General features: G+C 38.8%; 1 protein-coding gene across 1 annotated transcript in view; it reads right to left on the bottom strand.

The window, feature by feature from the left end:
• Positions 1-24: 24 nt before the first annotated feature.
• eif2ak3 (eukaryotic translation initiation factor 2-alpha kinase 3) overlaps positions 25-16,793 on the bottom strand; it is a 63,303-nt gene continuing 46,534 nt past the window's right edge. Inside the window, exons 9-17 of the mRNA XM_034013561.3 lie at positions 15,141-15,367; positions 14,767-14,882; positions 11,912-12,034; positions 10,699-10,848; positions 9,301-10,087; positions 8,640-8,813; positions 8,318-8,419; positions 7,947-8,009; positions 25-2,390 (exon numbers count right to left, since the gene is read on the bottom strand). Of these exons, the coding sequence (XP_033869452.3) occupies positions 2,214-2,390; positions 7,947-8,009; positions 8,318-8,419; positions 8,640-8,813; positions 9,301-10,087; positions 10,699-10,848; positions 11,912-12,034; positions 14,767-14,882; positions 15,141-15,367 (1,919 nt within the window). The 3' untranslated portion in view covers positions 25-2,213. The remainder of the gene's footprint in view (positions 2,391-7,946; positions 8,010-8,317; positions 8,420-8,639; positions 8,814-9,300; positions 10,088-10,698; positions 10,849-11,911; positions 12,035-14,766; positions 14,883-15,140; positions 15,368-16,793) is intronic.

Raw genomic sequence — 16,793 nt, 5'->3', positions numbered from 1 at the left:
TATATACACACACATATATATATATATATATATATACCAATGAACAGGAGGCATAGGTGCTATAGGCAGGGCATCCATCTTCCTAGGCCTTCTTGAACATGTCATGCAGCTCTATATAAAAATAGGACCAAATCCTTTAAAATTCTTGCAGGTCCATAATTTTCTTATACTTGTTCTTAATGATCCAGTATCATTTCACCTCTTTATCTCCAATTACAACAGAAAACTGCATTAAAATAGTACAGTATTTTTAAAACTTGCCATTTCATAAAAATATACAAAAAAGTAGCCAATCATAATTTACAAGTATGAAAAAAAAAAACAGAAGTAAAAAATGAAATTGCAACAAAATCAGTCCTTTTAAGCCAAGGCAATTATATCTCACAACAGTTCCCTCTACTGGCCAAAGTATGCAATGAATGGATAACAGAAGTCTACAGTTCAAAAATTACATTTGTATACAGATCTGACACTTACATTTTTAAAGTCTGTTTCAGAGCTCTTTTCATAATGTCCCCTCTAGTGTACTGGAGTTTGAGATCCGTCCTCTAAATCACTGTAGGAAGAGCGATTAAAAAAGAAAAAAAAAAAAAAAAAAAAACATACCAAAAAATGCTCTGGCTTTTTTGTCCTGTACCACATCATGGATCGTTATTGCTGTGTTACCTGTTTCACAGTGTGGGCAATAATTCTTACACTACCTTGTTTTATTTCAGTCTTATTTTTTTTGCAGTGTTGGTTTTAAATTCTACAGTTTTCTGTTTTCTCACTTTTACACTTTGTCTTTAATCGTTTTAATAACTGGTGAATGCCTTCATCACACATCTCTCTGAAGGCCTTAGCTGAAACGTTAGTGTAGTTTATCATAGTTGTACATAATCACTTAAGACAGAGTTTGGTTTTTATATTGAAAACTTATAAAATTAACAGCATTTTCTGAATGCATCAATGCTGCAGAAATAATATGAAAAATGACAGATTTCTTCAAAACCTCCAATGTTATTTGCATTGCTATTTCCTTTTGTCAGTTTGATCCCAATCAGTCTATGCTTTCCAAATCACATTTTTTGTGAAGAGCATTCTATTGAGTGTATCTTGCACAAGAAAGATTTTTGGCTAGCTATTCTAGTAGTCTCACCATCTATAAAATTATACATGAAAAAAAAAAAAAAATCCAACATGGCTTTTGAAATTTGCCAACAAAAACACGACAGGTTGACGGCTGAACCAAAGATCTGATCAACGGACACGACAGAGAATCAGAAAAACAACTCAAATACGCACAGTTCTGTCACCTGTTAAAGGGAAGGTACAGTATGGCAGTGACAGACCACATCTCAACCACCATGCGCTCACCATCAGTCCAAAAATATCATTTTAGGGCACTGTTGTAGGCAGATAGCACTGGACATCAGTAAAACAAAGTCTGAATGCTTTACATTTTATTTATACTACAATTTATAGAAAATTAAGAAAGGTTTCTAATTACATTTTTCAAAGGCAGTGAGACCTGGCATCCTCCCTATAAAAAGCAGGTAATGGATTTTGTAACCTCTGTACTAGTCATGTGTAAATTTAGATGTGTTTGAGAGAGAGATGTTCATTTTGTTCAACTCTGCACCAAAGCACCCCCCCGCCCCCCCAAATCTACACCACCTTTACTACATTATAACCAAGGCTATTGTGGTTATATGGAGACAGTCAGCTCACCTGCTTGTAACTTCAAGGCTGATGTGGCACAACTCAGATCACAGTCATTATATATGTTTGCCCAAGAAGCTGATTTACAGAAGCCAAGTATTTGTACATTTTACCAAATACAATATTGTACAGTTTTTTTTTTGTTTTTTTTGTTTTTTTTTAAATGTATTTATTTATTTAACAGAGACAGAAGGACTCTTTGGCTGCAGGGGGGGGGGTTCAGATTCTGTATCAAGCAGCCACCAAAAAACAAATTCTAACATGGTTAGACCACTTGGGTTTGGACTGAGGATTCAACTCCAGTTGGGTAGAAAAATACAATTTGATCCAGTTGCTCAAATTGTTTCCACTTGGTCCTGTTTCTCCCATAACCCAGGTTTGAGATGCCACTGAAAAGGAGGCTGCATGGAGCTAGTCCTCTAGAGAAGGGCAGTGTCAGCAGTGTAAAATCAAGAGACCAAGAGGGAGGCAGTCACAGGCCACTGGTTTTGTGTGAACCTGGTCCCCTCCTCTCAGGTGCTGGGCTGCCTGCAGTGTCTGCTCCCCGAGGCGCTGTATGTGCGTGAGCGCTGCCTCAGGACCAGCCTGCTGGGGACCTCGAGATCCTCAAAGAGGGGTAAATCTGTGATCTCCACCGCCTCAGGGCGCTCACTCGGGCACAGGGACAGCATGCACTGCACCATCTCATGCTGGAAGAAAACAGACGGAGGAGGAAGATATATAAACCTTGTTTAAAATTACATATAGGTTTTTGCTAAAAAGAGCCAACTTCCCAATGTTTAACATACCTTTGGTCAAGGGAAAGCGTGTTTGAAAACAAAACAGTGGAGGTGCTATAGGCTTTTGATGCCATGGAAACTACATTTGCTTATCTCTATTTAAATCTATTAATGTGCTTGTTGTGTCATTTACTACATCATTAACGATGTAACAAATCGACTAGTCCTTTCTTTTTAAACCTTCATGCATCAAGGTATTGAGTATTTATCCATTTATTCTTCTACACAGTACATTATCTAATTTAATTTCTTATAAAACTACAAACTTTAGGTCAATCGTGTTATGTTCATTTTTTGTAAACTACTGGTTCATTTACTTTTTATTTCTTATGTTTAAAAGCTGATTCTGTATTTTTAAATAATGCTGTACCTGTCTCCTACATATTGTATTACACATTTGAGACAGTTGGAGATTCATTCATACATAAACACACACACACACACACACACACACACACACACACACACACACACACACACACACACACACACACACACACACACACACACACACACACACACACACACACACACACACACTACCGGTCAAAAGTTTTAGAACACCTCAATTTTTAAAGCATAGAACAAATAAACAATTGGAGATAAAAAAGAAATCATGGAATCGTTTTGTTTAACAAAATTTAATCTAAATTTTTTACTCAAAGTAGCCACCTTTTGCAGATACAACAGCCGAACACACTTGTGGCATTCTTTCTACAATGGAAATCAAATATTGTTTGGAAAGTTCTTCCCAACACTGATGGAGAAGTTCCCACAAATGTGTTGCACTTGTAGGTTGCTTTGCTTTCACCCTTCTGTCCAGTTCATCCCAAACCAGCTCGATGGGGTTTAAGTCTGGAGACTGTGCTGGCCATTCCATGATTTGAAGCCTACCGTCTTGTTCTTTTCTTCTAAGGTAGTTCTGACATAGCCTGGAGGTATGTTTTGGGTCATTATCTTGCTGTAGGATGAACCCCTGACCAACTAGGCGTATACCAGAGGGTATTGCATGGCGCTGCAAAATGCTGTGGTAGCAGTTTTGGTTCAGGGTGCCACTCACTCTGTGCAAGTCGCCAACTCTGGATCCAGCAAAAGAGCCCCAGACCATCACACTTCCTCCTCCATGTTTGATAGTTGGTGTCACACACCGAGGAACCATCCTTTCGCCTACTCGACGGCGTTCAAAAACCCTGCGTGATGAACCGAAGATTTCAAATTTTGATTCATCGGTCCATAAGACCTTCCAGTCTTCAGTAGTCCACTGGTGGTGCTTCATGGCACAGGCAAGCCTCTTTTTCTTATTTTGCCATCTTAGCAATGGCTTTCTTACTGCCACTCGACCTGTCAAACCTGCAGCTCGAAGTCTTCTCTTCACAGTTGAAACTGAGACTTGCTTACTTCGACCAGTGTTAAGCTGTGCTTGAAGCTGTTGTCCTGTGAGCCGCCTATCACGCAAGCTGTTGACTCTCAGAAACTTGTCTTCTGATTCTGTTGTGGCTTTGGGTCTGCCAGACCTCTTCCTGTCAGAGTTTCCTCCAGTTTCCAATTGCCTTTTGATGGTGTAGGAAACCATACTCACTGACACCTTGGCTTTCTTTGCAATGTCTCTAAAGGAAAGACCTACACTTTTAAGGGTTATAATGGTCTGTCTGTCTTCCTTTGTTAATTGCCTTTTTCTCGCCATTATGAGAGCAATATACTACTTCCTGCAGTACCATACTGTCCAAATAATGCTTAAGAGGGTGTAGTAACACAGTCTGTTCCAACACTGCTTTTTATACAGACAGAGGGTTTGTAAGTAATCAACAAAAGTTGGGACACCTGTACGAATTGTTAGCATCAACTTTCAAGGCTTAATTTACTTCCATTGCTGCAGAACAGCTGTAAGTTGTTAACCCATTACTTGTTCCCTGAAAAAGGCCTTTTTGTTTAACTCTGAAATGTACATTATTTGTCAGTTTTTGGTAACCTAAACTTTTTTTTTTTAACCTCTGGCAGTTTACCGCTGACCTTTGTACCATTTCAGGTTATTCACTGGACTTGAACTGCTTAAATTTCAATAAAAACTGGAAAAATGGGGGTGTTCTAAAACCAAGGTAAAAACCCAACTGTATAAATGGGTAATTGTATGTAAAATAATGTGATATCTGTATAATGTGAAATAATGTATAATGTGATATCTTGTAACAATTGTAAGTCGCCCTGGATAAGGGCGTCTCCTAAGAAATAAATAATAATTTATATATATATATATATATATATATATATATATATATATATATATATATATATATATATATATGTGTGTGTGTGTGTGTGTGTGTATGTGTGTGTGTGTGTGTGTGTGTGTGTGTGTATATATATATATATCACACACACACTCACATATACATATATACACAGTCACCTCCAAAATTATTGGCACCCTTGATGAAGATGAGCAAAAAAAGGCTGTATAAAAGTATAAAATTATAAAATAAACACAGGTAATGAGCTATATTTTATGGTCAAATATATGGGAAACCATATTCTTTTATTCTAATACAATTACTCAGAGAAAAAAGATAGGTGTCAATTATTGGCACACCCAAAGATTCTTATAAATAAAATCAAACAAAATGAAATCTGCATTAACATTCTACCTTTAGTTCATCTCAGTCTTAAGGAACTGTATTGTGGCCTTCCATGGCTTCCTGTTTCACTGAGGTACTGAGGTATAAAAATGAGGTAACATGCATATGAAATCCATTTGTCATCCATCACCATGGGAAAAGGCAAAAAACTCACAAAACAAAACAATAGCTAAAAAACTAAATATACCACTTACCACTATTAGGGCAATAATTAAGAAGTTCAAAACCACTGGAACAGTGGTAAACTTGACTGGTAGAGGACACAAGTGTATCTTGCCCCCACGCACAGTGAGGCAGATGATTGGGGAGGCAAGAGGAAATCCAAGGGCCACAGTTGGAGAATTACAGAACTTGGTTGCATCTTGCGGTCACCAAGTCTCCAAATCTACAATTAGACGCCACCTCAAAGCCAACAGGCTATTTGGAAGGGTTGCCAGAAAAAAGCCTTTATTGAGAGTAACCAACAAACGTAAGTGCCTGGAGTTTGCTAAACAGCATTGGCACTTCGATTGGAACCGGGTGCTATGGTCAGATGAGACAAAAATAGAGCTCTTTGGCCACGCACACCAGCGGTGGGTTTGGCGTCGAAAGAAGGATGCGTGTGCAGAAAAGAACCTTACCTACTGTAAAATATGGTGGTGGATCTTTGATGTTATGGAGCTGTTTTGCTTCCACTGGTCCTGGGGCCCTTGTTTAGGTCAACGGCATCATGAACTCTACCCAGTACCAGGACATTTTAGCCAAAAACCTGGTTGCCTCTGCCAGGAGGCTGAAACTTGGCCGCAAGTGGATCTTCCAGCAAGACAGTGCCCCCAAGCACACATCAAAATCCACAAAGAAATGGTTAATTGACCACAAAATCAACATTTTGCAATGGCCATCTCAGTCTCCGGACTTGAACCCAATTGAAACCTGTGGTTTCAATTGAAGAGGGCAGTCCATAAGCGCAGACTGAAGGATATCAAGGATCTGGAAAGATTCTGTATGGAGGAATGGTCTAAGATCCCTCCCAATGTTTTCTCCAATCTCATTAAACATTATAGAAAAAGACTCAGTGCTGTTATCCTTGCAAGGGGAGGGTGCACAAAGTACTGAAAACAAGGGTGCCAATAATTGTGACACTTCATTTTTTTTGGAAATAAATTTATAATTTGAGAACTGTGTAATTTTGGTTGATTCCATTGAATCATTAATAAAGTCAAATATGTTGGAAAATTACAATATAGCTCCGTACTGGTATTATTTATTTTATACTTTTTTGCTCATCTTTATCAAGGGTGGCAATAATTTTGGAGGTTATATATACACACACACACACACACACACACACACACACAATTATTAAAAACCTAAAAACATTGCGTTGGAAACATGCATCCTGGCATGGCTTCAAAAAACAAATTGGAGACAGCTGTATACAATACATGTAAAAATGTTATTCTAGTAGTGACAGAAGGACAGGGTCCTCTACGATATGATTTACCTCAAATAAAAGGTGTCTTAACCCAGATTCATCACCATTGGATAAGCAATGGATATCTGTACAGGTCGACACCGCCTAATCGGGATACTGATAAAATCAGGATTGCTGCTTAAAACGGGACACAACTCTAGTGTGTTTTCCATCCATTTATCGAGTGAGTTTTTAAGTTACTTAGTAAAATTGCTACAAAAATAGTAGACATATAAGGGCAAAAAAAGGTCTTCCATCCACTGCAAATTCTACCGAGTCAAAGGGAATTCCCTGTGATGTTTTGTGATGTCATAGCATGTGTCGCTAAGTTTTCAGGTTATTCAGAAGAAATATACTCGCTAGATGATTTTCCATACATTTGATATACTTGCGCTAGTCTAGCGAGTATACATTATACCGAGTTAAGCTCAAAAAAACAAAATGAAGCTTGACCCTGTTACTACATATGCAGTTCAAAACAATTAAAATGTACATATCGTATAGCAAAAATGATGTAAATAAGTGTTGCATGCATAAAAGCTTTCACATTTTTTTGTATATATACCTATATATATACCTATATATATATATATATATATATATATATATATATATAAAATCATCAGAGCTTGCGCATTAAACAATTTGCAAGTGTCAAATAAAATGTCGCTGCGAGTAAAAAATAAATCCACCTCAAGCAAGTGAGCTTGTCATGCGAGTAAAAACTTCTTAAAAGGTCGACTTAAATTAAACTGTTTTCCATAGCGTTTGTCGCATATATTTTCTTATTCACCTAAGTTTTACAGAGCTTAAAAGTTGATTAGAAAAAGGCTTTCTGGGAGACTGTTCTTCTCAATGCTATTTACGTTGTTTAATTGAGACGTCACTTCGTTTAATTGGGATACAGTATTTTTCAATTGATGAACGGAGATCGCTTTTCATAGACAGGTCTTGTAGCACAGTGTAGCGAGTACGTGATTACACTGTGACTTGCGTAAACCACGTTGAACTCTTGAAGGAGGAGTCTCATGTGGTTTCTCAGGCTACTGTTACAAAGAAAGTTGGCGTGTCAACATCGTAAGTGCATTTCATTTTGTTTAGGAATAAACACAAAAAAAATTAACATGGACTCATATTTTAAATGATGTATTTAACATTTAATCATAATGTGACAAAAAAGTGCAACTAAGGTCGTCTCAGCTGCCTCTCGTTTAATTGGGACAGAAGCTTATTCATGAGATTTTTCCTTCTCCCGAGGCGTCCCGATAAAGCGGCACTGACTGTAACAAACACAGGTGCTTCGCTATATCCCAATTTCCCAGGATATGCATCCCCAGAGAAACGTTTCTGCATGCTGACCTGAACCTGTCAGGGACTCACCTCTTGCAAGTTTTCCTGGACAAACACCGGAGGAAATTTCAGGTTCCTCACTTCTGTTAAGGTCTGACAAAATAAAAATTAATAATAATAATAATAATAATAATAAAAACACAACAAATTAGGAACAAGGCTTCTAGAATGTATATACCTCCTGCCCATACCGTATTTATTTCTCCCACCAGGTTTTTATATATATATATATATATATATAAAATGTACTTTAGAAGCAACCTTCCAAGTTAATTCTGGTATGGGAAGAGCAGCATAGTGATGAGCCACTATCTTGCATGCAGCATTTGTCTCCCCCTAGTGACACACGAAAGATACTGTATCTAATGAAATGCTTCCCACTCCCTTCCATCAGCTCTTACCCGAACTCTTTCCATCTGGGTGCTGAAAGGGCAGAGCAATTCAAACAGGATCAGGCCCAACGAGTAGATATCCACTTTGTGAGAGTAGGAGTTTCCAGAAAGCTAGAAAAAGAGAGAGTATATTTATTTAATGCAGTGAAATGAAACATGTCGGTAAGAATAAAAAGCTATTTTTAATTGTTGAACAAGATATTTTCCTGACTGTAATTTTGTACTTTATGTAGAGTGCAGTGCCCTCTGTGTCCTTATTTTAAAAGTTGGCTTTAGCAATCCAAAGACATGCCTCCATGCACAGTGATACAGAAGAGTTACACCTGCCCACCTGCTCTGGGCTCATGTACAGCTTAGTGCCCACTTGTCCAGTGTGCCTGGCATAGGCTGGCATAGGTGTCAGCACTGCAGCCTCCTCCTCCTCTTCCTCCTGCTCCATCGCAGTCACCAGCCCAAAGTCTCCCACCTTCACAACATCATCCATCGTGAAGAAGATATTCGAGGGCTGCAGAGAATAAAGCGCAATCATGGAGGGCTTATTTCAAAAGAGAGAGAACGTTCTTGCTGTAGTTAACTTTATAAAACACAAAGACGACACCGAGTCGAGAAACATTTTAAAAGCAGAGAAACAGAAAAAAGTGATCAGAATATTATGATCTTTAAAACACAAAAAGCACTGACAGGAGCGAAATTGGGAATGAATCCAGTTAAAAAGAAACTACAACAACAGAGACGTGTGTGTGTAATATATATATATATATATATATATATATACACACACACACACACACATATACACAGTACTGTGCAAAAGTTTTATGCAGGTATGAAAAAATGCTGTAAAGTAAGAATGCTTTAAATAACAAAGTTAATTGATAAATATAATCTATCACACCTGCCTAAAACTTTTGCACAGTACTGTATATATATATATATATATATTATATAAAAGGTATCAATTCTCTACACGTTTCACTGACGTTCATTCTCACCTTCAAGTCCCGGTGCATGAGCCCCTTGCTATGCAGGAACTCCACAGCCTCAGCGATCTGCAGGAAGATCCCCAGACACTCACTGCGGTCCCTCTGCTCCACGCAGCACCTCTTGCTCATCCAGTCCTTCAGGTTCTCCTTGCGGCACAGCTGCATCTGGATGTACAGGAACACCTTGGGGGAGGGGGGCTTGGAGCGCTCACCCAGGACGGGGGCCTGGACCAGGTTGAGGCTGGTGGGTCTGGGAGGGGAGTGGGAAAGGGGGACTGGGTGACTGTTGCTGGTGCTGCTGGGCTCCCGAGTCCTAGAGCCTGTACTGGGGCACTGTGTCAGGGTGCTGTGGCTGCCAGGCTCCGTGCGGTCCGGCTCCATGGACTTGGAGGTGTCGTCACAGCCTGAGTCCTCGAAAACTATGTCGAAGGAGGAGGTGGTCCTCTCGTCGCCGAGCCGAGGGGGGCAGAACTCAAAGGAATGCGGGGAGTCAGAGTCATCCTGCTCCCACTGACTATCATTCTCCGTCAGGAAGCTGTCCTGCCCATGTAGGAGACTGCCTGCAGTGGCCTCGCTGGCTTCCTTGTTCTCTGTGGTGGTGGTGGTGGTGGTGGTGGTGGAGTCCAGGCCCTGGAGGAACACTGGCTGACCCACACCTGGGGCACAAATAAAGTCTCCTCCCCCGATCAGGGACGGGGCCATGCTCTCACACTGAAGAGCAAGGGGCTTTAAGACAGGCACCTTTACTGACAATGGCTCCAAATGGTCTGGGGAACTTAGTGGCCAATCAGTGGTGCTGAAAAGAGGGACAAAGCCAACAAGGATAGGTGTCATTTATCTTTTAGAAGATCACATGACTATTGGTAGTAAAACTGGACCAGTACTGAATAAAATCAATGATATTTAACATATGCATGTCCTATAAAGAAAAGCAATTAAGTAAGGAGGTTTCTAACTGAATCAAACCAGAAAAAATAATAGATCAGTGGGTGAAACTGCTATTTATGAAGGTGTGACAGGATGAAGGTGTGAAGTGTGGCCTCCCAACAGATAGGTAGGCTAACAAGACCAATCTCTGTAGCCTTATCAAGATGGAGCTGACAATAGGTCTAAAGTCGGGTTGCAGCCATCTTGATAAGGGCAGCTACACAGGTTCTCTGGGTTTTCTCCTCATCAAGTCCGTTGTTAGGCGATTAACCCTTTGCGGTCCATTTATACAGCGCGTGTCAGGTGCATCAGGTCCAATTTATTTTCACACGCGCAGTTTATTTTAGACGCGCTGTTTAAAAGTATTTTTTTTCACAGTAAAACAGGTTTAAAAGGCACTGCATATCAACAGGACACTCAGTACTGCATCTCCAGCTTTAAAACTTTATTTTATCCTGCTTCGTCCCAATAAAGACTTACCTTGACTCATTCAGCCACCTTTTATCCATCTCTTCCTGCCACCCCTCTGGAGGGGTCTCCTGCCAGGCATTAAAATAGCGAATGATCCCCGGATGCTCCAGCTTTGCCAAAGCTTTTACTTCCCTCATCACTTTCTCTCTGGCCAGCTCCCTGTAGCGACAGAAGAGGTTAACTGCTGCAGACACCATCTCTAAACATGCTCAAGTATGCAGTGCTGTCTGCAAAGCTGTGTGCAGAGTTTGAATTTTGTGTGAGATCAACAAAGCAAGAGCTTGCAATTAAAACCATGATTTTGTACCCCATCTCTACCAGTGCATGTCACTGATGGCTAGTGAGGTTTAGTATGCTGCATTTTTACAGTTATAAAAACTGTTAGCAATTTTGCCTCATTAGAATTTTGGTGCCATTTACTTTACATATATTATATGATAAACATTTCCTGCCATCAACATGTGCCACATTTTTTTCAGGACAAGAGAGTCACAGTGGCAGAATCAGAAGTATTTAATCCAAGGTTTTTCTTGGTTGAGAAAAAATACTTACGGAATATGTTTCAAAACCAGTTTCTACATATTTCAGCAGCTAATGCTAGTGTCCTGGTAATGTGCCACGAAATAATTCCTAACTTTTTTTTAAATTTGAGTTTAGTATGAATGTTACTTTCCCTCAATTGAACGGTTTTAGCTAAACATTATGGTCTGTGGAAATGGTGAATATATAAATCATTGTATACATCTCAAAAATAATAACTTAGCCAACATATATAAACAATAACATCAGAAACTTAAAGGCTAAATAAAAAGAGAGAGTCTCTACATGGACAAAAACAGACAAACTTTATTTATATTAAATATAATTTTCCAACTGGAATATGATCTTTTAAGTTAACACTTACATTTTTAAAATGAATAAACTTCTGACCTTCCCAAACTGTCCCCACGACGTATGTGATAGACATGCATGTTTTAAAATGTTGGAATGGTCTGAAGTATTGGACTACAAAAATAATTGTTCTCTGTGCCTGGGTTAGCATCATGCCAGCCAGTCCACAAGATGCTGTGAAAAAAACTTGGACTAAAGTCTAAACCTGTACTGAAGAACCTTGCACTGCATCACCACCCATCTTCTCCAGTTCAAATCAGCACAAGCAGAGATATATTGTGAATTAAAACCCACCGTGACCCACAATCTGCCCCCCACTCCAGTGAATCACCTGTTAGGCAGACGTATCCTCTTAATGGCATAGTTACAGTCGTCTACCTTGTTCCTGGCTTCAAAGACAACACCAAAGCCCCCTCTCCCCAGACACTGCACTGGCTCAAAGTCAGTCAGGTACCTGGCAGAACAAACCAAAGTATTTCAATTAACAAAGCTGCTATTCAGTGTTAATATACACCCCCCCAAAAAAATGAAAAAAAAAAAATAGTTCAATATTAATCTTTTACTTTTTTCATTGCTTCTTTTGTTCATTTGTTCCCTGCATAATAAATGGAGGTGTCGCAGTTTAAGTTTTTATGAAGCAGATCCCAAGCTCTAAATATTCAAAGCATGTAGTATGCTGCATCATAATCCACCCAATAGCAAGACATTCCTGGTGCAGGATTACGGTGGACACAGATGGTAGTTATTAGGTTTCTATGAGTTTGAAAATAGAACCGCCTCCACCCCTGCATATACATGAATATGTCAACAGCATTGGCACAACTGGAATGGACATTCAATACAGGTAGCAAACACCAAGCAAGCTGATCGGGATCTAGAGAACCGAGTAACCCTGCTCTGCACCCCAACCCCCCAAAAACAAAAACCTCCTTGAGAGGGCTCCGCTGTATATAATGGATACGTTTTATATACACACACAAAGAACATGCTACACATTTGTTTAATGCCTGCACCTACTTCAGCTGTGAACATACTCTGGAAACAGCTTTCTCTATTGCAAGTCTATATTAACTCACTTTGAGGCCAGCACTGCTTCAGTTATTTTATCTTTGGGTTTTTTTTACCTTCTGTCATTGTTATAGCATGTTTAATAGTAAATAAATGTTCCAATGACCGACAGTCATCATTATTTAATCTTGGAACAAGATGTGTGTGCACACCACAGAGAGGATTCATTGGAAACAGCAAGTTATTGAAGGATTGCAGTATGATGCTGTATCAAGTAATGTTTAATGAATCACTAATTTGAACAGACATGAACTGGAGATACAATTTGCATACATAAACTGCATACATAATACTTGGTGTTAGGGCTGCAACTTTGAAAGTTTGGAACACATTACCGAAGTAAGGTTCGAACCTTCGATGGCACTAATTTGCATAATTTACTGGTGACGTCACCATAGCTACTTTTTTATATTTGATTGAAAATCCTATTTTACAGGTAAGCCATACAAATGGAATAAAACATTCACATGTAGTTTAAAAATATGTTATATAAAACAGTAATCATGTTTTTATAATCTAAATAAAAATGAAAATACAAGTTTTATTTATACTTAATTTGTGCTGCTTGTGATATACTGTATACAGTAAGCTTGCATTGCACCAGCACCAAGTGCAGCTGACTTAGACAAAACAAAGCTTTATTTAACAGTCTCCGTTCCAAGCAGGTTATCAGTCACATTTTACTACTACTAAAAGCATTATTAATAATAATAATAATAATAATAATAATAATAATAATAATAATAATAATAATAATAATATGAATGTACGCTTGTCAAGTGACCCCAGAGATTGGTTATGCCTCCATGATACGAGTTACTTGCACAGTTTGTATTCAACTTTTGTTTTTTGGTCATCTGGACATTTAAAAAAATCATAAACAGCAGAGGAGTTTCGAAGCATTTCTTTCAATACAGCTTGCGCTACAACGCTTTGCCGTCGAGATGGCGAATGAAGAAATTAAAGGTTTGCCTCTGAAAAACACGCTGGAGGGGGGAGGGACGGATGGTGCTCAGTTTTCGAAATTAAAATGATTAATGTTAGCGTATATTTTTTATGTTTCAAAACATTCTACCATATCACTTCTCTTACACTGTCTTGTACACAAGGTATTCAATACGTATTTTACTGCAGCATTACAACTGCTATAGGTACTGTCCCAGTGCTTTGGCATACTATACCCTACTCCACACGACAGCGGCGCCATGTAGAGTTGCTACTGCACGTATAAAGACTTGGTACAATGGTAGTGGATTTTAATACAACTTTTGTTTAAATAATATGCATTATACAAATCAAAATATCGAAGTTTGCATGTGATTTTCAATGTGTGATTTTATAGTATTAACACATTGTCAAACGGTTTCTGTTAACGGGGAAAACACACACACACACACACACACACACACACTTCGAATTCCTGGCTAGCAAACGAACCTTGTAACACAGCCCTACTTGGTGTACATACTGAAGTACTTAAAGCAACATTGGTTTTTCTCCTATTTTTTATTTACATTTTTTAAATGAAATTTGTGTGTAATTGTGTAAAGTCATAATTGTTCATATTTTATATTAAATCACCATATGTAGAATAGATAGAAGAAAAAAAAGATCTCTAAAATACCAAGAAACTTGTTTAAGAAAATGCATACTTGCATAGTTTACTTTGAAAACAGATTTCAAATGTAGGATTATATAACTGTGGCTGTAAAAAGTAGCTTAGAATAAAGCCTTTGCTTGCACTCTAAACACAAACTACTTGGAATTCCCCTACACTGAAACGACAATGCTCATAAGCACTGACATGTTCTGAATTGCTGCCAGCTGCTTTTTAAACATGATCCAGATATACTGCCACAGTATTTGGCACAGCGCTATTGAAACCAGGAATGACCTCATTCTCTGGAGCAGATGTCTAGGACAGAGTGCCTCTGAGGATTTTACAAAAGGGATGAGCAAACCCTTTTCCTTGAACGAAATTCCTATTATAACTGCCCTTACACCTTGAAAATATGCCTTCCTGTTTCAGAACCACATACAGGTTCCTGAAAGCATGTCTATCAACACTACTTTATTTTATTAGCTTGCTGCCTTTCCAAAGAGTCCTGCAGTGCTCACCTGGAGACGTATTCGCTGTTCCTCCCTTCTGTCCCATTACTGTCTTTTGGCTCTTCATTGTCTTCCTCCTCAAACTTACTGTCCGTCTGGCACTGGGTTTCAGACTCCTTTCGTTGCTTTAAAAAAAAAAAAACACAAACATTGTGTAAATTGTTGCAGTGTCACTGAAAAGGACGAATAATATTGATAATACTAATAATAGTAATAATAATACTAATAATGGGACACAGATTGCAGATTATGGTAGTTTAGTAATAATCGGCTCAGATTCCAATCCAATGACCGGTGCATCCCTAAGACATAGCAAAAGTAAAGCAACTTGAAATAAGTGCATATTTCTATGACACATACACAGGTAAGATAGCAATACTCACTCTGCTCATGTGCAGAGTGGAGGGGTGGAAGAACTTGCGCACAATGTAGGTGGTGGCGGCAATGCAGAAGACAATGGTTCCCAAGATCTCCTTCCACCAGGGCAGGAGCAGCACGGGGTCCTTCCTGCGCGGCTCCCCCCGTGAGGGGTCCTGGTGCGTCAGCAAGCTCACCTGTGTGTCCCGCCGCCCCCGGTAACGCCTACTGTACGGGAAGTAGTACCCATTGTCTGTGTGCCGAAAGAGAGAGAAAAACACACATTACCGTCATCCCCACAAAGCTGACAGATTCAGTCTTGTTTTGCCAAATTTAGTTAGAATTCCTTTACCGCCACTATTTCTCTTCATGCACCATTAATAACTGCACATTGTGGCTTGCAGTTCTAAACTCTAACCACAAAATCTCAGAACATCCCAGAAAACAGCTCTACCTAATACGCAGCGCCAAGTCTTAGCTCAAGCCACCAACATTCCTTAGCCCTAAGCACTTACAATACTCTCTACTTATCCTAAACTTCACCCACTGCCTCTAGGGATCAGTATTTTCAGAACTCTTAGGCCCTGTCCACACTACATAACCGATTTCGAGAACCGTACTCGAAACCGCTCTAATTAATCCAGCTCAAAGCGTCCACACTGAAGTACCGTTTCATGTTTAGTCAGGCTTATTGCGTCCAAACACCTTAGAATACATTAGAATAGTTCAGTTACAATTCCCAGCAGCGCAATGAACCGTGGAAATTAATATGACAGTATCCCACCATGCACTGTATTTTATTTTAAAATAATGTGTTATGCCCCATATTAACAGAGGTCTATATTGCATAAATTAAATATTACAAGTATTGTGGAAAAAGTAAATCCGAACACACACAACTAGTAGGGCTTGAAGTTTTCAGGTGAAGTCCCTTTAAACAAATTGAGCTGATTCTGTTTTATAAATAAACTCAGAAAAAGCTGTTAATTACAAAACAATCTTTGTTTTTACCTTCATATCTTGCCTGAGCCTAATTCTGGTCCTCTTAATTATATTTCAAATAGAGCTGACAAATTACGTAATTTGTTCATTCCCAATCCTACTTTTAACTCGCATTTCATTTTTGCAGTCGCCCAATTTAACGCTGTGTTTTTGTTACTTATTATTATTATTATTATTATTATTATTATTATTATTATTATTATTTATTTATTTATTTATTTATTTATTTATTTATTTATTTATTTCTTAGCAGTCGTCATTATCCAGGGCGACTTACAGTCGTAAACAAAAATACATTTCAAGGATCACAGTACAAGTAATAATACGGTTAAGAGCAAGATAAATACAATGACTTTGGTTTTTTGACACATAAAAATGAATACCTAGTGCGGAGTGTACACTGATAGCAACTCCTTCGGGCGCCTGCTCTGAGTATTTCGCCAAACATACCACAAAGCATTTGGGGATATTGGAGGATACACAAAACATGTAGTTTGGTATTACAGCATCCACACTTGTGATAAACCGCACTACCTGATGCGATCTAATTAGAACCGGACTCGAGACTACCTCCTGAGGCGGTCTCGAGTACGGTATTAAATGCTGCATAGTGTGGACAGAAACCGTATTTAGCACTTTTAAGCCGGCTTAAATGCAACTAATACGGTTTAAAGGCA

The sequence above is a fragment of the Acipenser ruthenus genome, chromosome 2 (assembly GCF_902713425.1).
Source record: "Acipenser ruthenus chromosome 2, fAciRut3.2 maternal haplotype, whole genome shotgun sequence".
In the NCBI taxonomy this organism is placed as follows: domain Eukaryota; kingdom Metazoa; phylum Chordata; class Actinopteri; order Acipenseriformes; family Acipenseridae; genus Acipenser; species Acipenser ruthenus.
This window is presented reverse-complemented; position numbering and strand designations above follow the sequence as displayed.